Source organism: Cynocephalus volans, chromosome 5 (genome assembly GCF_027409185.1).
Source record: "Cynocephalus volans isolate mCynVol1 chromosome 5, mCynVol1.pri, whole genome shotgun sequence".
In the NCBI taxonomy this organism is placed as follows: Eukaryota; Metazoa; Chordata; class Mammalia; order Dermoptera; family Cynocephalidae; genus Cynocephalus; species Cynocephalus volans.
This window is the reverse complement of record NC_084464.1, coordinates 88,093,942-88,119,988: the sequence shown is the minus strand read 5'-3', so window position 1 is coordinate 88,119,988 and position 26,047 is coordinate 88,093,942. Positions and strand designations below refer to the sequence as shown.

The 26,047-nt window shown below is 35.7% G+C and overlaps 1 protein-coding gene across 2 annotated transcripts in view; it reads left to right on the top strand.

Moving 5' to 3' along the window:
- The window catches only part of ME1 (malic enzyme 1), a 186,059-nt gene that overhangs the window by 2,177 nt on the left and 157,835 nt on the right, over positions 1-26,047 (top strand). For both annotated transcript variants that reach the window (XM_063097422.1, XM_063097421.1), the window contains exon 2: positions 21,864-21,997. In XM_063097422.1, coding sequence (XP_062953492.1) covers positions 21,864-21,997 — 134 coding nt within the window. The remainder of the gene's footprint in view (positions 1-21,863; positions 21,998-26,047) is intronic.

Below are 26,047 nucleotides of genomic sequence, written 5' to 3'. Positions count from 1 at the left end.
TATAACAAATTGGATTCAAAATCCAGTTCACCAACTTTGGGACAATCAGTGGAATAAGCTTTATTTCTCTTATTTAGTTCTAAGACTGTTGTATAGTGCCTCATGGAAGTAATAGAATTTCCTCATATGTACCATGGAAACCATAGCTGTGGGACCTTCTTGATCTGGCAAACACTCAAGACCACTAAGCCATTAAGTTTGCTAGTAGCCCAGGATTTTTTTTTTTTTTTTGAAATAAACTTTGCTCCAAAAAGATGCTGGTAGACTTTACTTTCCCATAACAGCCCAGTCTTTCACAACTTCGCTACTGGAAGTCTTCTTCAACCACACTAACACAGACCTTCATCACCTTACCTGTGGGTAACTGCAACAACAGTTTTGCTGCTTTTATTTCCATTGTTATAGTCTATCCTACATATAGGTATAAACAAAATACCTTCATCAGTTAGCATTTTCTTCACATACTTCTTTGTTATTCAAGTTTTTATGTTGTTATTTCCTTTTGGGTTGAATGTAAAATCAGTCTGTCAATTAGGTTTACTATCTTTTCCAAATTTATCTTATTAGTTCCCCAAGTTAGCCTTCCCCTTAGAATATATTTACTGAATCTCTTTCCTTTTTGTGTGTAATTCCTACAATTAAAATGTCACTAGTTAATTTAATAATGTTCTCTTTAGGGGGAAGGCTTTCTGATTAGCCCTATTACCATTACTTAACACCTTTGTTTTTATGTATTCAGTTGCACCATATCATTTTGTATTTACTGCATTGTAGTTTTTTCTTATTTTTTATTTTGATTGTCATAGGGCAAGAATCACAATATTTAGTACAGTATTTTGCATGGTGGACATTAAATAAATGTTTATTTGGGGCCGGCCTGTGGCTCACTCGGGAGAGTGCGGTGCTGATAACACCAAGGCCCCGGGTTCGGATCCCATATACGGATGGCCGGTTCGCTCACTGGCTGAGCGTGGTGCTCACAACACCAAGTCAAGGGTTAAGATCCCCTTACCGGTCATCTTTTGAAAAAATAAAAAATAAATAAATGTTTATTTAATGAATTAATGAATCACATTTTCATTTCTTTTTTTCTTTAAACAATATGTAGCTTTAAAGTAGGTAGCTTTGAAAGTGGCAATTTGGGCATTATCCTAAGACATTTATCCTTTTTAATGTAATTTCATGAAAGTAAATTCACATTGAAGTCTAAAGCTCAGTCGATTCCCATTATATTGTAATGAAATATAGTCAGAAAAGTTAGAATTTGGTTGAAGATTGACAATCTCATGAAATTTTTTTTTTTTTTTTTTGTCATTTTCGTGACCAGCACCCAGCCAGTGAGTGCACCGGCCGATCCGAACCCGCGGCGGGAGCGTCGCCGCGCTCCCAGCGCCGCACTCTCCCGAGTGCGCCACCGGCTCGTCCCAGTCTCATGAAATTTTAATAACCTTAGGGAAGTGCTTAGTCTAAGGAAAATCAAGATTAGTAGTAGATGTGGTCTGAATTGAAAAAAAAAAAAAAAAAAAAAAAACTAAGAGAAATTGGATTTTGATTGGTTAATAATTCATGTGCGATTCTAAGCCTTACTATTTGCTTCTACTGAAATATGCCTCATTCCAGGTAAGATTTCATCTTACCAATTGGGGAAGTACTTCTACCTCACACTTAGGAGATTTAAATCTTTCTCTACCTAGCCCATACTGTTTTTGAGGTGCTTATCTTTGCCTATCTTGTATTATATGTATGTCTCTAATTTAATGTTTAATGTCTATTATTTTCAAGAATACCATCTGATTTAGATGAGTTGTGTTTTATGTTTTTTCTCAGGAATTTTTATGACTAATGTTTCATAAATTGTTCTTAAATGAAAATTCTACAAAATAATCGTGCTTATTTTTTATTTCTCAGTTTATTAGTTTACTTTATTTCTCTTTGCAGTGATAGAAAACACTAATGATAGTTCTATCATAATTGTGCTTACATGGTTTTTATATTTTTAAGATTAAATAATAACATGATCTATAAGTAAATCTCTAAAAGACACCACTCTTCGTTATTTTAGGCAGTTTGATCCAGTTTAAGTTAGCTTGTGTTTTATCAAAGTTAATTTTGGTCAGCATTATTAACTTTTAAATCTAAAAACTGAGTTTCTGGGGAAGTGCTTTTGTAGCTGTTTTCTTTCCTTGCCATTTCAAGACCTATTTGGGTGTGCTGTAGGCAACAGAGAAACAAGTCTCCTGACTATGAAGGAAAAGTACCTCAAACCTCCTCTTTTTCTTCAGTGTATACTATAAAACTATGTCAGAATGAATCATTCAGAAATTTCCCCTACCACAGTTCTCTAGAGTTGCCTCAGAAATATGAGAAATGGATTTATTATTATATATATATATTTATTTATTTATTTTTGGCGGCTGGCTGGTACATGATTTGACATGGAATCCCACTGATGTGAAAGAAACCGTTATGGAGATATACAGCCATATGCTTCCATCCTGTATATTAATTTGCTGTAGTTGAAACAGCAGTAGTTGTTATAATAGGATATTATAGGAACAAAATAGTATGTGCTGTAATAAGTAGAAAGATGAGTTTGATTTGAGGACTCTTGGGACTGTTGATATGGAGTACAAGAAATATTGAAAAGAGGAATAGGTTTGAGATTTTTTATTTTTGTGCTCTGATTTCCCTCTAACTTTTGGGCAGGTGTGGGAGATGTGATGTAATGGAATGAACATTCTAAAACTATGCCTAGAAGGAATGAGCCCAAGTCCCAGTTCTTCCAATTAGCAGTTATGACAAAGCATATGGCTAGGGCCGCCTTGCTGTATTTTATGGCAAAAGGTGAGAGGGTGAGAGAGAGGGGGGACAAGAGAGGGCTGAACTCTCTTTTTATAACAAACCCACACCCTTCATAAAGAACCCATTTCTTCAGTACAACAGTAATTCATTCATGAGGGCTCTTCCCTCATGACCTAAGCACCTCTTAAAGGTCCAACCTCTCTCAGTACTGTTGCATTGGGGGTTAACTTTCCAACATATGAACTTTGGGGGATACATTCAAACCATAGCAGAAAAAATAATGTAATCAAAAAAAAAAAAAAAAAAAAAAAAAGAGGGCTGACCCCATGGCGCACTCAGGAGAGTGTGGCGCTGGGAGCCCTGCAGCACTCCCGCCGTGGGTTCGGATCCTGTATAGGGATGGCCAGTGCGCTTGGTGAGGCCAGTCACAAAAAAAGAAAAAAAAAAAAAAAGAAAAAGTAATATAATAATGAATAATCTTTAAAAACATGGGAATATAACTATTAGAGCTTCTATACTAATATGCAAAACCTAGACCTAAAAACACTAGAATTATTATTTTTTTAATAATTAGCTAATAGTTGAATAAGAACATCAGTGCAAAAGTACTTGCATGTTCATGATTACATTATACATATCCCTGGAGATGTGGAGGACGAAGAAGCCCTAGACTGTTAAAATATTAGGGGTAGGCTCCTTAAGGTTAGAATATATTTAAATTGTTCATAGTCTTAAGATGACCGTTTGTAAGTCAAGGAGAGAAGCCTTAAAATAAAACCAACATTGCTAACATCTTAATCTTGGACTTCTAGCCTCTAAAATTGTGAGAAAATCAATTTCTATTGTTGAAGCCACCCAGTCTTTGGTATTTTGTTATGGCAGTGCTAGCAGACTAATACACTTATACAACTGAAGCAAAATTTCATAGTAGAGTACTTTCCCTTGCTGTATTTAGTGCACTCTAGTGGTATCTATTCTATTTCAATTTATTTTTTAAAAGTTGGTTGGGATTCACTAATGAATTACAATCCATAGTTAAAAAAAAAATTCTCCTGTATAATTTCTTTAAGTAGCGCTTTCACATACCTGGGAAGATTATTATAGAGTAACTTTCTTTTCTGTTTCTTAGTGTTGCATATGGGGCTCTAGTTTGCCTTGGGAGTACTGGCCTAGCTTCCTTTGTTTTTCTATCTACATGTCAAAATTGAGGTATCTTTTAAATAAATAATCTTGAAACTATGAGAATGTTATTGTTGTTACTAATAGCAGGTCTGGTTATTTAGCAAAACACTAAGTCCTTACTTATGTGTCAGAGCCAAAATGAAATTGAAACTTGGTTAATGAGCATCCTTTTGTGCCTTTAAATTTTTTTACTTATTCATGATCCTTCTTATATTCAACTTTTACGTATGGTAAATATAACACAATAATATGACAGAATTGTGACCAAACATATTGGTCATATCAATAAATACCAATAAGAATAATTCATCTATTAATAAAAATAATTTCAGATTTTCTCAGAAAGCACAAAACTGTGCTGTATATGAGAAACACATCCAGAACAAAATGTTACTGAAAGACTAAAAATAAAAATAGCGGAAGATGCAAACAGCAATAAATTGGGGTTATGATTTTAACATCAGACAATGTAGCATTCAAAAAGCATTAATTGAGACAAAGAACTCTTTATAATGCTGAAAGGTACAGTTCTGAATGAAGTTATAAAAGTTTTGAATATCTATGTACCAAATAACATAGCAGCCACCTTCATAATGATGAGAATACTTCATTTTAAGTATTCTCACCACAAAAAATGACAAGTATGTGAGATAATACTTATGTTAATTAGCTTGATTTAGCCATTTCACAAAGTATACGTATTTCAAAACAACGTGTTGTTCATAGTAAATGTATACAATTTTTATTTTTTATTGTCAGTCTTAAAAAATAAATAACAAAAAGACACATAGGACATGCAAGGAGAAATAAAAGATACATTAGTTATAGAAGACTTGAACATGTGTCTCTCAGTATAGGACATGTAAAGGGACAAAAACCTTTCCATACAGTAATTCCTTCCTTGAATTTCTCAGGAAATTTATGTTTTTCCAAATCATGAGAAAATTCAGTTGATTAGTTGGGAAAATGGGAAAAGTATCATAATCTTCCTTTGAGAATTAAAGCTTAAATATGGAGACATTACTGGTTTGAAAGGATCCAATGACATCAAGTCAAAAACAAGAGCTGGAAATGCTGACATGCAGAGTCTGAGGTTAAAGTTGCAATTTCTTGGACCTTGACAGTAACATGTAGATGAGAAGCAGTAATGATCTAATTGGTCAATGTTTCTTCTAGCCATTGCCAATTTCTGACAAATCTATCTTTTAATTTGCATGTTTATGCCGTTAACGTTTAATATAATGATATGTTTGGATTTTTGTCTACTGTTTTATTGGGTGTTGGTTCATTCTGTTTATCATTCCTCGCTTTCTCCTTTCTCACCTAATTTTGTATTGTTTGAATATTTTTATTATTCTATTTTAATTTATCTACAGCCAGTCCCTGATTTATGATGCTTTGGCTTACACTTTTTTTACTTTATGATGGGTTTATTGGGACATAACCCTATAGTAAGTTGAGAAGCATCTGGACTTACGATGGCTTGACTTATGATTCTTTGACTTTATAGTGGGTTTATTGAGGTATTAAATGCATTTTCAACTTATGATATTTTTGACTTACAGTTATGAATATAACCCCATTGTAAGTCAGGCAGCATCTGGACTTATGATGGTTCAATTTATGATTTTTTTTACTTTATGATGGGTTTAATGGGGTATTAAATGCATTTTTGACTTACAATATTTTTGACTTATGATGAGTTTATTGGGACATAACCCCAGTATAAGTTGAGGAACATCTGTACTGAGTTTTTGACAATATCTATTTGTATAGTCATTTTTTTTAGGACTGGCTCTGGTGATTATGATATAAATACTGAACATCTATAGTCTACTTAAAGTTAACATTTTATCACTTCAGTTGGAATGTAAAAATCTTACCATAATATAGGACTCATTGTGTTCATCTGTTTATAATTATATGTATTACATCCACTTATATCTATATACCTGTATTGTATAAAATTTTTTATTTAATAATTTAATGTAATGTTTATAACTTTTATTTTTAGCTGTCATATATATTTCAAAGATTTTAAGAGGGAAAGGATAGTTTATTATAGTTACCCAGATATTTAACATTTCTGGTTGCTCTTCTTTTATTCCTAGTGTTCAATGTGGCCCTTTGGTCATTTCCCTTACATCTAAAGAATTTCCTTTAGCATTTCTTTTTGAGCAGCTTTGCTGTAGATGAATGTTCTTAGTTTTCCTTCCTGTGAGAATGTCTTTATTTCACCTTCATTTCTGAAGGATATTCTCACTTGTTATAGAATTTTGGGTTTATAGTTCTTTTTCTTCAACACTTTAAAAATGCCGTTTCTTTTTTCTCCTAGCCTCCCTTGTTTCTGATAAGAAATCTGCAGTCACTCAAATTGTTATATGTATGTAATGCATCATTTTTCTTTGGATGTTTTAAAGGTAATTCCTTTGTTTTTAGTTTTCAGCATTTTGAATATAATGTTTCTGGATTTGGAGTTATTTGAGTTCATTTTCTTGGGGTTTGCTGAGCTTCTATAATTATTATATTTATATTATTATTATAGAATAAACTAAATATTATTATTATTATTATTATTATAGAATAAACTTATTCTATAAGTTTATGTCTCTTGCCAAATTTGGTAAGTTTTCAGCCACTATTTCTCCAAATGTTTTTTCTTCTTTTTTTCTGGGACTCTAGATAGCATAACAAAGAGAAAAAAACAAAGAGAAAAAAAAATGGTTACTTGAGGCTCTGAAAAAAAGTCAGAGCCTCAGGTAACCATGGAGCAATGCCAGGAGGCCTAATATTTTTTAGGCTTTTTTTTCTCTTTGCTTTTCAGATTAGTTGATTTCTTTCTTTCTTTTTTTTTTTTTTAAAGATGACCGGTAAGGGGATCTTAACCCTTGACATGGTGTTGTCAGCACCATGCTCACCCAGTGACCTAACCAGCCATCTGTATATGGGATCTGAACCTGTGGCCTTTGTGTTATCAGCACCACACTCTCCAGAGTGAGCCACCAGCCCAGATTAGTTGATTTCTAATGGTCCATCTTCAAGTTCACTGACTCTTTCCATTCTCAATTCTATTCTGTCTTGAGCCCATCCAATGAATATTTTGTTTTGGTTCTTGTATTTTTCAGTTCTAAAATTACCATTTGTTTTTTTATAGCTTTTATTTGTTGGCCAATAGTTTTTTTCCATTTATTTCAAAAGATTTTGCCCTTATGTTTTGGGCATGCTTATAATAACTGATTTTAAGTCTTTGCCCAATAACTCCATTATTTGTGTCATCTCAGGATTGGTATTTATTGATTGTTTTTTTTGTGTGTGTGAGTTAACATTTTCCTGTTTCTTTGTATGCCAAGTAATTTTTGAATGTATCTTGGACATTGCATATTATGTTATGAGATTCTAGCTCTTGGTTAAATCTTAAGAGGAACACTATTCTTCTTAGTTTTAGCAGTCACTCAATCTGGTTAGATCATTTTGCAAGTTGGACCCACCTTCTATGGCTTGAGGTTTCTATGTCAATTCAGCTTTCAGAGTCTGTTTAGTAGTACTATTTGGATCTGTTCATCATGAGTACCACCCAGTGGCTAGTGTGGGATCTGCGCAGTGTTCTACTTCATAGTTTAGTTCTCAATGCCTTTGGTATGCTGTTTAAGGTCAGATCTATGCATGTATGGCTCAGAAGTGAGTCCAGGAGTTAATATGCAATTTTATGGGATTGCTTTCTTGAGTTCTCTTCTTTCTGTAATCTTTCTGAAACTGTCTCCCTGAGGGTCCCTTTCCAGTCCTCTGGCCAGAAAACTGGGCCTTTATTTTCCTGCTTTGTTGTGTACTTCTTCCAGTTGTATTTGCATCTGGGGTGCTGTGACTGCAAGACAGAGGAGAAACATCAACAGGCATTTGACCCAAGATTTGGGTCTCCTCTGGTTAAAAATAAAAAAATGATTCCCTTCCCCCAGAATTCTAGGCCTCTGTGGCAGCCACCCACTGTGGGATTGCCTAGGGTTTGGGGCTGGAGACAATAGAAAAGAATACTGGATGCCCCACCTTCTGTGAACTTGATGAGTCCCCTTTCTTGATTCTTGGACCAGAAATAGAAGGTTCTCTTGGCATTCTTTTTGTCCACACTCAGTTGCACTTCCAGCTTTTCTGCTGCTTTGAGTCAAGGCCAGTTGATAACAGAGGAGAAAAAAAGCCAGGACATACCAGAGGGAAAAACACCCAGGAAACTTACTAGTGGTTTGGTGGTACTTTGGATTTTGATCTTTTTCCTCAGCTCTAGTGCTACCATTTGCTTTCAGAGTCTTCAGATAGCTGCTCCATGCATTTTGTACAAGGCTTATAGCTGGATTCACTGGAAGAGACAAAATCTAGTTTATTTTCATCTTGAGCAGAACCAGAACCCTCAGATTGTTATTTTTAAAGTGTGAATGTGTGAAACTCAGTCTAACTTTTTTTTTTCCTTCAGTTGGCTTGTACTTTGGGGATCCAACCCTTGCCCTTGGTGTTATAATATTGTGCTCTAACCAACTGAACTAACTGGCCATCCCCCTACCTTGCTTTTAACTTTCAGAGAGAAAAAAATAAGTAATTGGTTTTGAAATGTATATTAACATTTTTTCCCATTTTACTGGGTACATATTTCCTATACAAATCCATATTAATAATGAAGATTGTTCTATGGAAAATGGTTCATAGAAAATAAGAACTCTATGCATAATTAATAAAATTTGTGTGTTCTAAGGATTTATAATGATGCTTTACCTTTTTAATATCTACTTACCTAATTTATGATCCTCTTTGTGCTGTCAACGAGAAAATACTACAGACTTTGAGAGGTTCAAAATTTCTTGGTGGAGGTGGTTACACTGCTGTGCATTGTAGATTTATCTTTCAACATATTTAAAGATAAAACATATTTTATCTTTCATCTTTCAACATCCAGGCTCATAGGACCTGGAATATAGTAAGTATTCTGGAAAAGCTTGTTGAATGGATAAACGGGGAAAAATTTTTGAAGTATACACTTTTATAGCTCTGCTCTACCATCCATATGTTGCCATAACTTTTCCACAGCTTGTATCCTTCTTTGCAGGATGAATTGACAGTACCCTCTTTTATATACTGTTGGATGTGTGCTGGAGAATCTGTTTCCTGTAGTGGGTATAAGGATGATCAGTATATTAGTTAGGATTAGGTCTTGCTACATATAACAAAAAAGCAAAATAACAGTGACTTAATTAAGATATAGTTTGTTTCTCTCTCCTGTGAGAGAAATCAGAGGTAGACAGTCCAGGGCTGTTTGGGGGGTCCACAGAATCTTCAGGAACATAGGTTCCTATCTCACTGCTCTACCATCTTCAAGATCACTTCATTGTCCTACCTGACTATAAATCCACAGATATCATGTACACATTCCAAGACGGCCGCTAGTAGAAATGAGAGAAATATAAGAAGGTCCACTTTCCAGCTCTCTGTAAGGAACCTTCCCAAATCCCAAACAACACTTGCACTTTCGTGTCATTGTGCAGAACACAGTCATATGGCCATATCTAACTATAGGGGAGTCAGGAAATGTACTTTTTTATTTGATGCAGCGCCAACCCCAAATAATATTAGGGTTCTATTACTGGGGAGGAGGAGGGAAATAGATGTCACGGTAGGCAGTTAGAAGTCTCTACCATAGCTAGAGCTGCCAGAAACAAAAGGATCAAGATATAACAAATGTAAATATTAAATATGATAATATTATTTTTGGAGACTGAGATAAATGGTTCTTAATGGCTCTTAGTATTTTAAAAATAGCCTTATAGATTTATTGTATAAAAATAAAAAGCTACAAAAACGTGGAAAGTATGTTTCCAACTTCTGTGTCCAGCTAGCTGGTTCTTCCTCCAGGCACACACAGCTACCAATGACCAGTGTTTCCATTAGATGCTAGAGATATTATATAAAGTATATATTTTTAAGTTAATTTTTATAAGTTAAAATGTTATTGATGTAGGTGATGAACCAGATACGTCCTTATGTGATGGATGGGAGGTAATGATATAAAGAGAAATGTTAGGTGGGAATATGTATGTGAATTGAATTGTATAGAGAAATGGAAAACATTGTGAATCATGATCCCAGATTGAACCATCTGTTGTTTGCCTGGTAATCTGAAACTGGTCCTGATGCATTGTTTTCTCTTTTTTTTAACTGAGTTAGTTTTTTTGTTTGTTTGTTTGTTTTAACTGAGCTAGTATGGGGATTTCTTAATGTGGTGGACATTAATTAACACATGGACTTTGGAAGATGCAGTTCAATCCAAGGCAATGCCCATGCTGTTTCCTGCACTCCCACTCACAGCTTTTTACCTGGTAAACTCCTTCTGTCCTAGTCATTCTTCAGATCTCATTTTAACATCACTGCTAGCTGAATTCTTCCCTTTTAACCCCCTAAATTAAGTTAGATCTCAAGTTTTTCCTTTTCTTTCCCCTGTACTTATTACAATGGTTATTTTATAATTATATCCTGTTAAGCTGTCTAGATGGTAAACTTTGTGAGACAATGGACCATACCTGACATGCTTACTGTTTCATTTGTATAGTGCCTGTAAGCATTGTAAGCATTCACTCAAAAGATATTTGTTAAAAAATATATATATATTTGGTGAGTGTGGCAATTAATTTTATGTGTCAACTTGACTAGGTCACAGGACACAACATAGGACCCAACTGGTGAGACATTATTCTGGGAGTGTCAGTGAGTGTGTTTCTGGATGAGATTAACATTCGAATTGAGTAGTTGAATTCAGTAGTTGAAGGGCAGACTAGGACAAAAAGGCTGAGTAAGAGGAAAATCCTCCTGCCTGACCGTTTTTGAGCTGGGACATTATTTTTTTCCTGTCTTTGGACTAGAACTAAAATATCAGTTGTTCCTGTGTCTAGAGCCTAGTGGTTTCAGATTGAAACTACACTTTTAGCTCTCCTGGGTCAGCTTGCCAGCAGCAGCTCTTGAGACTTGTCTGCTTCCATAATCATGTGAGCCAACTATAATACTTCTCTTATAATAAATCTCTCTCTCTATTTATATTGGCTCTCTTTGGAGAACTCTGACCAATATAGTGAGATTCACAACCTCCTGTGAAATAACTGTAAAAGGAGACAGAAAACATTTCTGAAAATCTCAACTGTGAATCTTCTTTGAAAGCAAGAAAGCCATCTTGTGGCATATTTGGGAATATCATATCTGAGTTATATATCCCTTATGAAACTGAAGCATAGTTGTCTGCAACAGTTCTTAACGTACTTTGTGCCAAAAGTCCCTTTGGAAATTTGGTGAGGTTGCGGACTCCTTAGAGCAATGGTTTTAAATAAATAATACACATAGTGTTACAAAAGAAGCCAATTATAGTGAAACATAGATATCAAAATATTAACAAATAAATGTATATTGTAAGATACGTTTCTCTTTATTAAAGACTTCTATAGAAAGACATTATGTTTGAGTGGACAATTTAAAGTAAAATTTTATTTTTTAAAGAGGTCAGTATGAAGGCTGTTGACAGGACTAGCCTACTTGCCTGCTCATATTAAAAAAAACCTTATTGCAGGTCTAAAACTACTGTAATTTCAAAGTAATGATGAACATCAATGATATTTCAAGATATATACCACCAACGTAATGTGATATAAAAATATTTGTTATTTCTGTTGTTACAAAGACACAGGAACTACTACTATTTCTCTTGTTTATTGCCTTAATTTATAATGGAAGGAAATACTAAATTTCAAAGAGTTAGTGAAAGAGATGTCCAAGTTCAGGAATCCTCAATTGGTCACTGATTCCTTGAGGGTCTGTGATTAGGTCCATGAACCTTAGGTTAAGATCCTCTGGTAGGGAGCTAAATTGGTCCTTCACAAAAAGTACTAACCCAGGTCTCTTAAAACTGATTTTTTAAAAATCTTTTGTTTTGTTTTTATTGGTTTTGAATATTCATGGGGTACAAAGCAAATTGTCACTGCTCGTGCCTAAGATGTGATGGCCAGATCCATACTGGCAGCATGTCCATTACCATAAATTGTGATTATGCCCTGTGTCCCCCACCCAATTATCCCCTCAATTATCCTCATCCTCCCTCCCCATCCCCCTTTCCCCTCTCCACTTTGTATGCCTAGGTATGTTCTCTCCCTCTGCAAGTCCAATGCACCACTGTGGTCTTTCTTTCCTTTCTTCTTTATCTCTTAGCTCCCACTTATGAGAGAGTGCATATGGTATTTATCCCTCTGTGCTTTGCTTATTTCACTCAACATTTTCTCCAAGCTCATCCATGTTGTTGCAATTGGGAGAATTTCATTCTTTTTTATGGCAGGGTAATATTCCATGGTGAATAATATTTTTCCTTCCATGAAGAAATTAAAATTTTCTTTCCATGAAGACATTAAATAATTTCAATATTCCACAGTATTTTGTAAGAATACTGAAATTATTTAATTTCTTCCATAAGAATACTGCGGTATCTATTGATGGACATTTAGGTTGGTTCCATATCTTGGCTATTGTAAAGAGAGCTGCAATGAATATGAGAGTGCAAGTATCCCTTTGACATGATGATTTCTATTCCTCTGGTTATATACCCAGAAGTGGGATTGCTGGATCGAATGGAAGATCTATCTGTAGTTGTTTGAGAAACCTCCATACTGTTTTCCATTGTGGTTGTACTGCTTTACAGTCCCACCAACAGTGTAGGAGTGCTCCATTCTTTCCACATCCTTGCCAGCATTTGTTATTCTCATTCTTTTTGATTATAGCCAGTCTAACTGGGGTGAGATGATATCTCAGTGTGGTTTTAATTTGCATTTCACTGATGTCTAGTGACGTTGAACATTTTTTGATGTACCTATTGGCCATTTGTATGTCTTGCTTTGAAAAATGTCTATTCAGTTCCTTTGCCCATTTTTTAATTGGGTTATTTGTTTTTTTACTGTATAATTGCTTGAGTTCCTTGTATATTATGGATATTAATCCCTTGTCGGATGCATAGTTAGCAAAAATTTTCTTCCACTCTGTAGGTTGTTGTTTCATTCTGTCGCTTGTTTCCTTTGCTGTGCAGAAGCTTTTTAGTATGATATAGTCCCATTTGTTTATTTTTTCTTTTGCTGCTTGTGCTTTCAGGTGCATGCTCATAAAGTCTGTGCCCAGACCTAGTTCCTGAAGTGTTTCTCCTGTATTTTCCCTTAGTAGTTTTACAGTTTTAGGTCTTACACTTAAGTCTTTTATCCAGTTTGAGTTGATTTTAGTATTTGGTGAGAGGTGCATGTCTAGTTTCATTCTTCTGCTTATGGATATCCAAGTTTTCCAGCACCATTTATTGAAGAGGCAGTGTTTCCCTAATGTATGTTTTTGTTCCCTTTGTCAAATATCAGATGGCTGTAAGCCTGAGGGGTGACTTCTGGGTTCCCACTTGATCATAGTGTATAATTTTTTTGATATGTTGCTGTATTCTGATTAAAACTGATTTTTTTTTTTTTTTTTTTTTGTCGTTTTTTCGTGACCGGCACTCAGCCAGTGAGTACACCGGTCAGTCCTATATAGGATCCGAACCCGCGGCGGGAGCGTCGCCGCGCTGCCAGCGCAGCACTCTACCAAGTGCGCCACGGGCTCGGCCCTAAAACTGATTTTTAAACTCAAGGACTTTCTCACAATACTGGGATGTGAAGAATAAAAACTAGTATTTACTTAGCATTTGCATATTAGTGACTTCATTTTTAAACTTATTATTAAAAGACAAGCATTTATTTAACTCTTTATAATTTACATAGGATGCAAAAATACCCGGTCTCATTTTATCTTCTCAACAGCCTAGAGATGCACACACGTAACATACTATGTGTTCAATAAATGTTTGATTACTCTTATTTAGAAGATATAAAAATTGAGGAGAGTCTCTATTAAACCTCAAACACCTTAAAAACTTGCTGAAAATCAGTGTTAAGTAATATCTACTTCTTACTCAAACTTGGACCTGAATCCAAATAGCATGCTCTTTAGCCTTATGTTGCCATTCATTCATGTTTTCTGGTGAAATGTGCGAGTAAATTTCAAGTGTATGGATTATTACAATCTATATAATAGACCAAAAATGTATTGGATACCTGCCTACAACAGCGAATAGTGTGACCCAAAATGTCACTCGTGCCAAGATTAAGAAACTCTGGTCAAGATGAAGGTACTTTCAGAAATCCTCGTAAGCTCTGGCACTTATGCAGAAAATGTCTTTTGGTCAAACGAAAGTTGATCTTGAATACCTGGTGTAAAATCAGTTTAAAAAGATGTTAACAGTAGATTACTTTAATCAAGACGTTATTGTATATGTGGAAAGCTTAATTATTATTTGGGACATTTTAAATCAAGAGCACTCTTTGTCTTACTCCATAAATAAGTAATCTTAGTCCGAAATTTGAGTTGGGTGGGCTGGTTATTCAAAATAGAACTACATAGAACTGAACTACATAGAACTGAGCAGTTTTAATGTATTTGTGCATCTGTTAATGTATTTGTGCATCCATTTGTTTAATTAAAGTTTATTGAGGCCCTCCTTCGTCCTGATATTGTACTAGTTGCTGGCATAGTGCCTGTCCTACAGAAGCACCCAGACCTGGGTAAAACAGCAGGTATGCAGAAATAATGAAGTATAGGAAGTTCCATGGTAGAAGCATGTGACATTGTGAGAGCACTTTGGAGGGCACCTCACTAATCCAGAGAGAGGGCTGACAAGCCTTCTTGGAGATCATCATTCAGGAATAGGCAAGGGACACAGGAAGAAAGGGACATTTACAAATTCATGTGTAATTTAATTGGTAATTAAATGTGTTGAATTGTTGTCCAATTTTCATGCTTTGTAAATTCTTCTATTAACTCAAAGAGTTAAGAAATCAAATGAAGGCACAATAGAAGATCATTTTGTAATCCTGATCACTATATGACTAATGACTATCCACATTATCATAGGCATATTTAGAGGATTTTGTCTGGATCACATATATAAGATTTAAAAAATAATAATATAAAGGTGCATGTGATAACTAGGGTCTCAATTGGTAACTGGTATTACCCTTTTGGTTTGGATTTAGTCATACAAATTTCAATCTGAGATCTTAGATTTAGCTTTCTCTTCATTTGTATACATTGGTAGTTTCAATTGTTTACTGAGAATTTCCAGTCTGATCATTTAACAAGTACTTTTCTCTATTGGTTTGGTGACTTTGTGAAATTTGCCTTAAAACTTCTTTGGGGACAATAGCACTCCATGTTGTTGAAGAGATTTTGAAACCTTATTTAAATGATTTCAAGAGATATGTTTGGAAAAATGTAGTGTTGACATTGATGGTTAACAATTTCTCAGCCTTGCAAAGAATCAGTAAAGATCAGTAATGTGACCTTTAAGTGAAAAATACTTAAACTATTTAACTAAATGTCTCATCTGAAATTTTAAAAATTAATTTGTTGTCTTGGGTAAAGAAAGGTGTTCTTTCTTCTTTTTTTTTTTTTTTTTTTTTAAAGTTAAGCAGACATGTCACAAACTGCAGAACAGTTACATTTTCTTATATTCCGTAATACTTGTATGAAATAATTTCTGGGTGTAAAGTTATGTAAAGTTATCATATTTCACTGTAAATTTTAGGGTACCAAGGACCAGGCAAGCCTTAGCCCAAAGTATATTTTATTTTATTTTATTATTTTTTTTATGCTATGCCATGACTCCGAAGTATATTTTAGATGTATTTTTATAATCATTACCAGGTTAAAATTACTTCATATTACATATGAGTAAAATTAATTGCTGTGTAATGAAACCAAATGATCTTTTATAAAGAAGCGGTGGTTAATATGTTATTGGTTTTAAATATTGGTTTTTCTGCCTCCTAAAGGAGACTAACAGTAAAGAATTTGGTTGCACAGCTAAATGCATTCAAGATAACCATTTTTACATGATTCTTTTCTTTGTGTGTGTGTGTGTGTGTGTGTGTGTGTGTGTGTGTGTGTGTGTGTGTGGCTGGCCAGTGCAGGGGTCTGCACCCTTGACCTTGGTATTAAAAACCTCTAGCCAACTGAACCAACTGGCCAGCAGTGATTATTTTCTGATATAAACTTTACCTCGGAAATACATATGCCATTTGGTGGTATACAACCTCATTGCATAAAGCAATTCTAAAAATTACTGTGTTTTAAATTAGAATTTAAAAAACCATTTTTGGAATTCTAGAAGAGTTGGGGGAAAAGAACCCTTTGGTAGAATGTGTCCAGGACAAATTGGTATCACTTCTTTGTCTGTATATGTAAAATATGCACATAACTATGTTAATAAATTGAAAATATCATGATGCTTAAAACCGAAGCTCAGTTTTATTTCAGAATACTAATAAAAATATAAAAGCCCCTCTTTCTGTACTCCTTGCATGTAAATAATTCTCCCCCCAAATTACTATATAATTAATTCTAAAAACTTTTTGATATGAAGAAATAACTTCTAGGACAGATATGCCATATTATTTGCAAAGTTACATTTATGAATCTGTGTAAATTTGTTGATATCATAAATTATGAAATAATTTTGGTAAAGAATTAAAAGACAAATTAGATAAAAAAGGATATTTTAAAATTTGGAAAGTGAAATATGTTAATAATTTGCTAAGGAAACTTTATAGAGTCTAACAAAATTCAATATAGTGAAATTCAGTCTTTTTCATTAGTTTTTACAAATGTACAATGTGTATCACCAGCACCACAATCAAGAACCCTTCTCTCCACTCCCAGTCACTGGCAACTACTCATCTTTTTCTATCCCTATAATTTTGCTTTTCAGAATATTGTATAAATGGAATCTTATAATATATAGCCTTTTGAGTCTGGCTTCTTTCACTTAATATAATGAATTTGAGATTCATCCATTTCAAGTATCAATAGTTTATGCCTTTTTTCTGTTGAATGATATTCTAGTGTATGAATGTGTCTTAGTTGTTTTATCCATTCACCAGTTGAAGGACTTTTGGGTTGTTCGAAGTTTTTTGAGATTATTACTTTACACTTCTCTCTTTTTTTTAACCTTCCTTATTTACATTTCCCTTTTGTCTTCTCTGAAACATACAGGAGTAAGTGTATAGTTATAGCAAATCATTAATCAGTTAATCCAACACATTTTTGTTGATTGCCTATGAAGTGCCAGGTATTATTCTAGACACTGGGAATGCGCCACCATTTCTGCTCTCATTTAAATTAATAAGTTCTGTTACCATAATGAATTATCATGGTATATGTATAGATTACTGCTCTTAAAGATTTTTGTGAGTTAGATAAACTTTTCTTTTTTGCAATTCAGCTTTATTTCCTTTTATTCATTATTCAGGGAAAAAAGGAGTCACACTACTGAAGTTCATTGGAAATATTAAAGGTGGTTAGTGCAGAATACGGAATATATTTGTTCTGTTTTTATGGTAATTGTTTTTGATAAATTACTTAGCACAAAGTTTCTTTCTCAGTTATGTTGGTCCCTGCAAACATAGTTTTGAGTACAAGCTCCTTGTTATGCAAGGAATTTTGTTTTCATTTCTGCTTGATAGTCTGTTTTCTCAAGAAGATATACATAGATTAATTAGTAGAGTCCAGAAGAATAGTTGTCCTGTTTGCTGCCCTCTTCAGTGAAACAACATACCATTTTGCTGTCTAGGGATCTGGACCAAAAGTTTTTTTAAGGAGTAGGGAAAGTAAAAGAAAGACTGAAAACGAGAAAACCCAGGGTTGAACCTAGAGTATATAAGGATGTTTTTAGGGAATTAGAATTACAGGTGGTCTGGAAACCTAATATGTGCACAGAAGTCTAATCTTTTCAACTACATGAAAGATTTGGTAGAAATCAAATGAAAGTTAAAACCTGCATGTATACTTTAGATCCATTATCCTTTGTTGGATAGACCCTGCAGAATAACGCTAAGGTAAAAATTCTTCGAAACATTTCACTGTCAAGTTTTAGACATAAGTGACCTGTTTATAAATTTCTACAAAATATATCTCTACGAATATGTCTGTTAGTGTGAAAAATAGAAACTGTGGTTCAAATGAAATTATACGTATTTTAGGATTTTCAGGAATTTTAAGATTTAAGTTTACTTATTCATTGATTTTTTTTTTTTTAAACTCAGGAAGGGTAGTAATAGAATATGAACATTCATAGGGCCATTTTTTTCCTCCCAATCTTAGGACTTTAATTTGACCCAGTTCCCCAGATTCCTAAGCCCTAGGGTTTTTTGTTTGTTTTTTTGTTTTTGAAAGAGTTGAATTGGCACTTTAGTATGTCTTGGAAAACTTAGCTAGCAGTGTATGTGAGTTCGTAGTTACTAAACATCAAAGAATATAAAAAGATTTCCAGATGGCATTATCATTTACATGGCATAAGATATGGGAGACCTGTTAGATTTAGGAATTAGTTTCAGATTGGACATTGGAAAATTTATGTCAAAAGACTGGTTAACTATAGCAATAAATGACTGTTAAGCAATATTATTAAGTGAATGAAGGAGCATATTATTAGTATTTTTGACAACAAGCCTTATTCTCAGAATATTGATATTCTGATTATTATTTTTGTAGGCAGATTTTCAAGGCATGTCATTCAGAAGTTTACTGCTTCTTTAAATATATTCATGTGTATATTTTGCCTTCCGAAAGAGTTGGTTTAATTCCAAGTGATACAGAATTCAGGGTAGAACAGTCTGGGTTTATTTTAAACTTACAGCCAAGGTAGGAATGGCTGAATGAAACAACTGAAGAGATGATGGACCACTATATGACTTTCTTCTCTTCCTTTTTTCTCTCCTCCCACCTCCACTCTCCACTCCTCCCCTCCCCTCTCCTCTTTTTCTTTTTCTTCTTCTCTTCTCTTCTTCCCTCCCTCCCTCCCTCCTTTCTTTCCTTCCTTCCTAAATGTACAGCAGGCTCCAGGATAACGCTTTATTCTAGCTATAGGTGGCAAACAGTGTTGTGGCTGGGAATCTAGCTGTTTAAATAAGAATGGAATCAAGAGTCACCATTGCCTCAGGAACAAGGAACAACTTACTTTTTGCTGCATTTCTTAATTTCACGTGTGGCCAGGGGGCCCTTCCCCATGGCCTTTGCTTTAAGCTCCTGGTGTTTCTTTTGCTCTTTTTTTTGTTTCCGCTTGAGAGCCTTATCTTCCTCATCCATCTCCTTGGCCTGCTACTTGGGCTGTTTTAGGGGCTTCTTCTTGTTACTTTGAGGCTGGACATGGCACCTGCTGCCCCTTCCCCAGACCCTGCCTATTCATATATTTTTGAGATTTTAACTTGAGCCTAGCTTTTTACCCCTCACTTTTCATTTTCTAGTTAGAGAAAAAACTGTTGAGTTTTCTTTTCTTTTTTTTTCAAATATGTTACTGTATGTAATTTTGTTTCATTCCAAGGAGTTATTTCATGACATATTGTTTTAAATGAATAGTCTTCCCAGTTATCTCTGTAACAAGTGAAATATATCTTCTATTTTATGGGTTACTTTTCATACAAATATCTCTTTCATACAAATATTATTTTAAATATTAAAAGTAATTTTATCAGAATATACTAATCAGTTTCCTGAGCAACAATTTTGTAGTTTAAAAAAAATTTTATTTTCTCTAAAATTGAATGTTTAAAATTTTTTGTGTGTATGATATGCATTAGTGAGTTCTAAATTGTGTCAGGCACTGTTCTGAGCACTAGAAAGAAAACAGACAAAATTCATTGACCTCATGGAGTTTGCATTTTGGTCTGGGAACACTAACCACAAGTAAAGATGTAAATGGCAGGCAAAGAGCTCAGGCAACACCACAGATATCTCCTGGTGCCGGCTGGAACTCCTAGACAAAGGACTGATAGACTAGTCTGCTGTTCTCTATGCATCCACCCTCTGGAGAGGGTGATTGGGCCAGACACAATTGGATAAAACAGAGCATCCTTTTGGAAAGTGACCACACTGCTTCTGTCCGCACATACTGGAAATTCAGAGGACCCCCAACTGAGCATGTTACAGTGGGGGCTTTTTCAGCCGTGAGAGTGCTGCTAATGGAGAAAAACACCTTGCAACTAGACACCAGCTGTGCAGTTAGCATTTGGATAACTTATGAAAATTCAAGGTTGTGCACAGCTTCTTGCACTGGAGATTCTGGAGCGACTGTTTCTAGCTAGCTCTTATGGCAAGTCAGAGAGCTCCACCAGGATGCCACTTAGTGGAGGAATCTATTTTTTTCTCTTCAGTCTGCCCTCCTGACCCAGGAAGCTAATTAAACATAAGCCTTTGCATCAGTGGCATGAATTAATGGGCCTATCCATCTAAAAAATTAGAAGGAAGAGTTGTTCATCCATTGACCTCTTTCACATACTTCCTGGGTTTGGACATGTTCATCCCTTACCAATCAGGGTCTGCCATCTCTCTCTGGGATGAACCAAATTTTTTGTCATTTTCCGTGAGTAATAAACTTCACAAGGATTGGGGAGTTATTGTTCTGCTACTGCAAGAAACTTTCAGGGACAGAAGAGGATGGCTGTAGAATCACTCAATGCAAAGTTAGTGAACATGTACCTACTTATCCAGGTTGTCTAGAAATAGCGGTGGTCACAATGAGTAAACCTGACTGTCTTAGTCTGTTGGGCTGCTATAACAGAATACCATGGACTGGTTGGCTTAAAAACAAAAGAAATTTACTTCTCACAGTTCTGAAGACGGATAAGTCCAAGATCAAGGTGCTGCAGATTTGGTGTCTTGTGAAGGGCCTGCTTCCTGGTTCCTAGATGGCTGTCTTCTTGCTGTGTCCTCATGGCAGAAGGGGCTAACAAACTCTATAGGGTCTCTTTTATAAGGGCACTAACGACCAAAGGCCCCACTTTCTAATGTCATTGCATTGAGGGCGTGGATTTCAACATGAATTTTGGGGGGACACAAACATTCAGATCATAATAATCACCATCATGTCATGTTGCTGCACTTACCACTGGATCCAAAGGAACAACAGTCACAGTCTAGTCAGAGAGGCCCCCTGAACTTCAGGCTCTCCAGAGGGAGTCCTCTCCAGAGGGACTCCTTTTCCCAATCTATCAGATCATTCTCTTCCATTAATCACCTCAGGTGTTTGTTATTACTACTGTTTTATACTCCTATAATGTTTTAATGTAAACAGATAATATAACACAGGTATAATAAGAGGGATGTAATGGACAAACTAGATGAGTCCTGAAAGGCTTTAGAGAGGAGGGTGCATTTGAGGTAAGGCTTGAAGAGCAGAGAAGCAGGGAAGAAAGACATTTTTGACCATGGTGACGTGGAAGAATAAAAGGATATTCATGCAACGGTGAGGAGTTTTGTGTGACTAGGGGTGCTTAATAGTAGGAAATAACTCAGGAGGGTGGTGTTGGAACAAGTCCCTCAGAATCATATAAGGCATTTGCTGATGTATTGTAGAGGTGGAAGCCAACAAGTCACAGGTTCATAATTTTAAAATCTCTTGTATTAACTACTATTCATTTTTTAATTTACTGACATTAATAATGATGATTATATCTTCTTCCCTTTGTGTGTCTTCAAGTGGTCTCCTCCCATCCATTATCTAATTTTATTCTAACAATATGTGAGTGACACAGCTCTGAAAATATTTTAGTATTCTAATTTTTACAGATAAGGAAACAAGTGTGGAGAGTTTACATGATGTACTCACAGTCACATGGCCATTCTTCGAATGATGCCAGATCATCTCATTTTTAATTTTATATCCTTGTTGGATTTTATTTGTGTATATATATATATGCTTTTTGTCTTTTTTTCCCTCTCAAATTATTGTGTTTTTCCTTTCTCCAAAGGACTTGGCTTTTACCCTGGAAGAGAGACAGCAATTGAACATTCATGGATTGTTGCCACCTTGTTTCATCAGTCAGGAGGTCCAGATCCTTAGAGTAGTTAAAAATTTTGAGCGTCTGAACTCTGACTTTGACAGGTAACACATTCCTCAGGGTGATTTTTATATCTCTGTTGTGCAGTTGTCTGGTTTATTTGCTATTTGATGAGAAAGTTAAAATATTTAATGATTTGGAAAGGGTAGTCAACTTTGAGGAGAATTTGCCTATAAATACAGTGATGTTTTTTAAAAAAATTATTCTCTCTAGGAACATTTGAATGAAATAAAATTTTCTTTTCTAAACAGTATCCTCAGAGAGACTACTTTTATTTTATGATAAAACTGTTGCTATAAAGGTAAATTATCAGGAAATGCCACCTTAAACAGAGCAAAACAGTTTAAAATGGCTTTTAGTCAGACTTTAAGTACATTGTAGGGGAAAGCACACTGTTTCAGCCTTCAAGCTTCGTTCCAACACTATTGTGAATTTAAATCACTTTGTTTAGAATTTAGTTTCTGTCTTTGCACAAGGATGAAGGTAACATTTTTCTCTACCTTTGGAATTAGGTAGCCCTAGATTGAAGTTCTAGCTGTATCTCACTAGTATTGGGTTCTGGCTGTAACTACTGCCATGGCCACTGTAGCTTTCTTGCCCTTTGCTTTTGACTCTGCCTTTTCTTACGAAGGTACTGAGCTTCTGTAAACCTCAGTTTTTTCATCTGTGGATTGAAGAGAATAATAGCTATTTGAAAATACTGTTGTGAGGGTTAAAAGAGGTAGCTAACCCAATATCTAGTAAGTATTGGTATTAGTCAGGGTTCTCCAGAGAAACAGAACCAACAGGATGTATGTGTGTGGCGGGGGGGAGGGGGGGGGAGAGCTGTGGCTTGCAAAATCCAAAATCTTCAGGGTAGGCTGGTAGGCTGGAGACCCAGGGAAGAGTTGCAGTTTGAATTCAAAGGCAGTGTGCTGACAGAATTCCCTTTTGCAGGAAGGGGGATAAGTCTTTGTTCTTTTAAGGCCTTTAACTGATTGGATGAGGCCCACCCACATTATGGAAGATAATGTGCTTTACTCAAAGTCCACCAACTTAAATGTTAATCTCATCCAAAAAACACCTTTGCAGAAACATTCAGAACAGTATTTGACCAAATGGCTGTACACCCTGTCTGTTATGGACTGAATATTTGTGATCCCCACAAATTCATGTGACCCCCCCTCAAATTCATATGTTGAAATCTAATCTCCACTGTGATGGTATTTGGAGGTGGGGACTTTGGGAGGTAATTAAGTCATGAGGATGAAGCCATCATGAATGATATTAGTGCTCTTATAATAGGCCAGAGAGCTAGCTCCCTCATTTTTCTACCACGTTAGGATACAATGAGAAGGTAGATATCTGCAGCCTGGAAGAGGGCCCTCACCAGAACCCAGCCATTCTGGCCTTCATTACTGTGAATTTCTGCTGTCAACAAGGCACCCAGTTTATGGTTTTGTTATAGCAGCTGAGCTGATTAAGACACTGTCCCAGCCAAGGTGACACATAAAATTAACTATTACAAGTCCACCCCTGGTCAACTTGACAACTGCTATGATATAAGTGATTTTATCTCCCCTGAAATTTATATGTTGAAATCCTAACCCTCAAGGTGATGGTATTAATAGATGGGGCCTTTGGGAAGTGATTAGATCATGAATGGGATTAGTGCTCTTATAAAAGAGGCCCCAGAGAGCTGCCTTGCCCCTTCCACCATGTAATGTTGCAGTGAGAAGGTGCTGTCTATGAGTAATGGGTCCTTAACAGGCACTGAATCTGACAGAGACTTGATCTTGGACTTCCCATCCTCCAGAACTGTAAGAAATAAATCTCTATTGTTTATGAGCTACCCAGTCTGTGGTATTTTGTTATAGCACCCTGAATGGACTATGACAGCTTGTATCTATGACAGATATGCATCTCCTTAAACCATACTTAATCTCCAAATAAAGACAATAGCAAGGTAATATTTCCACCTAACATGATACAACTATCCTGTATACAACCAAAAATACACTGACCTTTTCGCAGGAAGAGGATGCAAAGTCCTTGGTTAGTGTTTACTATTCTTTTTTATATCCCTTAACTTAAATATTGTAATGTAAAGTTAACAATACTTAAATACTGTGATATAAACCAGTACATCTTATGTTATCTGAGAAGGTGATAAGACAGGGAAGAAAATGATATTTGCTTATATATGTATATATACATAAACATATTCATAACAAAATAAGGAGGAAATGCTTATGACAGTTACAGTCCTTGTTTCTATAATTCATTATGTGGTCATAGCTGATATTTATAACAACCTTCTTCCCTGAGCCATTCCATATTCCCTTTGCCCTCAGTAAGTATCTCAGCTGGTTGTGATTCTTTACCTGGTAGGGTGACTCAAACCTTTGATCCTGAATGGTCTGGAGCATTAGTATTCCTTCCTGAATTGGGTTGTAGTGTTCATTTGCTTTAATCACAGGGTGTGGTAATACTAAGAGACATGCTAGGGGGTCTCCTGTATGAGGGTACTTCAAAAAATTCGTGGAAAAATAGAATTAAAAGATAATATGAATCCAGACATATTCTTCCTTATCTCCATTATAGCGTAGCAGTCCAATTTACCCTTGGTAGGCAGGACCAACCTCTCCCAGCCAGTACAGTAACTCCCTTATTTGCATGTTGATTCAGAGGCATGTGGTGCCCAAAGTAGCCGAGTTGCATTCTTAACTTCCTTTTCAGTGGGTTCATTATTGTGTCTCTTGGTGGAAACATTCTCCCCTTTGGAACTAAGACTTCTAAGCCAGGAGAGCGTAAGTTCATAGGGACAGAAAGCAGAAATTTTGCTAGTGAGTCACTAGGGTTGTCAGTGAGTGGTCCCATTCCCATTTACATTCGTTGATTCCTGAAGCTGTGAGTCCTGGCTATGGGAGGACAGAACCATATATTGGATGCTGATTCAGAGCATATACAGCCTCCTAGGGAACCTTACCCCAGCTTTGCAAAATATTGCCACCTTGTTGGTGCTGTAACTGAATCTTCAAGAGGACATTCCATTGTTCTGTCAAGCCAACTGCTTCAGATTGGTGGAGATATTGTAAAACCTGTGAATTCCATGAGCATGGGCTTGTTGCCACACTTCATTTGGTACGAAGTGAATTCCTTGATCCAGAAGCAATGCTGTGTGGAATACCATGATGGTGGATAAGGCATTTTGTAAGTCCATGAATAGTAGCTTTGGCAGAGGCATTGCATGCAGAGAAGGCATATCTGGGTCCAGAGTAAGTGTCTATTCCAGTAAAGACAAAATGGTGCCCTTCCATGGTGGAAGCTGTCCATTATAGTCAACTTGCCAACAGGTAGCTTGGCTGATTACTCTGGGGAATGGTGCCACATCAAGGACTCAGCATTGGTCTATGCTGCTAGCAGATTGAGCACTCTGCAGTGACTGTAGCCAGGTTGGCTTTGGTGAGTAGAAGTCCATGTTGCTGAGCCTATGCATAACCATCCCTGCCACCATTGCCACATTGTTCATGAGCCCTTTGGGCATGAGAGGCGAGTCTGACTCAGTTTGTCTAATGTGTATATGTTTGCTGCTTCTTAAAGTCCATCACAATCTTCTCTTTTACTTGTTCCTTAAGTTCCTTTATTCTCTTATGTCCTTATTTTATATTCTTTTCCTGGGCCATTTTATCAGCTACCTCCTAAGAGCTGGCGACTTTCCTATTTTTACCACAGACTGTTTCTTAGGTATGTATTGAGCGTTAACTCAGTGTCAGGAACTCTTTTAAGTATTGGGATTATAGACAATGATTTCTGCCTTCATGGAATTTAATACATTATTAAAAGTTATAGACAGTCAGAATGACTGCAATGCTGAGAATAGAATGTAGGCTGGGAGAAATTTTAGGAGACTTTTACAATAATCCAGGCAAGAGATGAATGGTGATTTGGATCCAGGGTGGTAGCAATGGAGATGTTCAGGTTTTGGATATATTTTGAAGGTAAAGCCTACATAATTTCCTAATATATTACATATGAGTATTAGAGAGCTTTCAGAGAAGAGGAGAAAACAGTAAAAAAACAGTAAAGAAATGATCAGTGAGATAGGAAGAAAA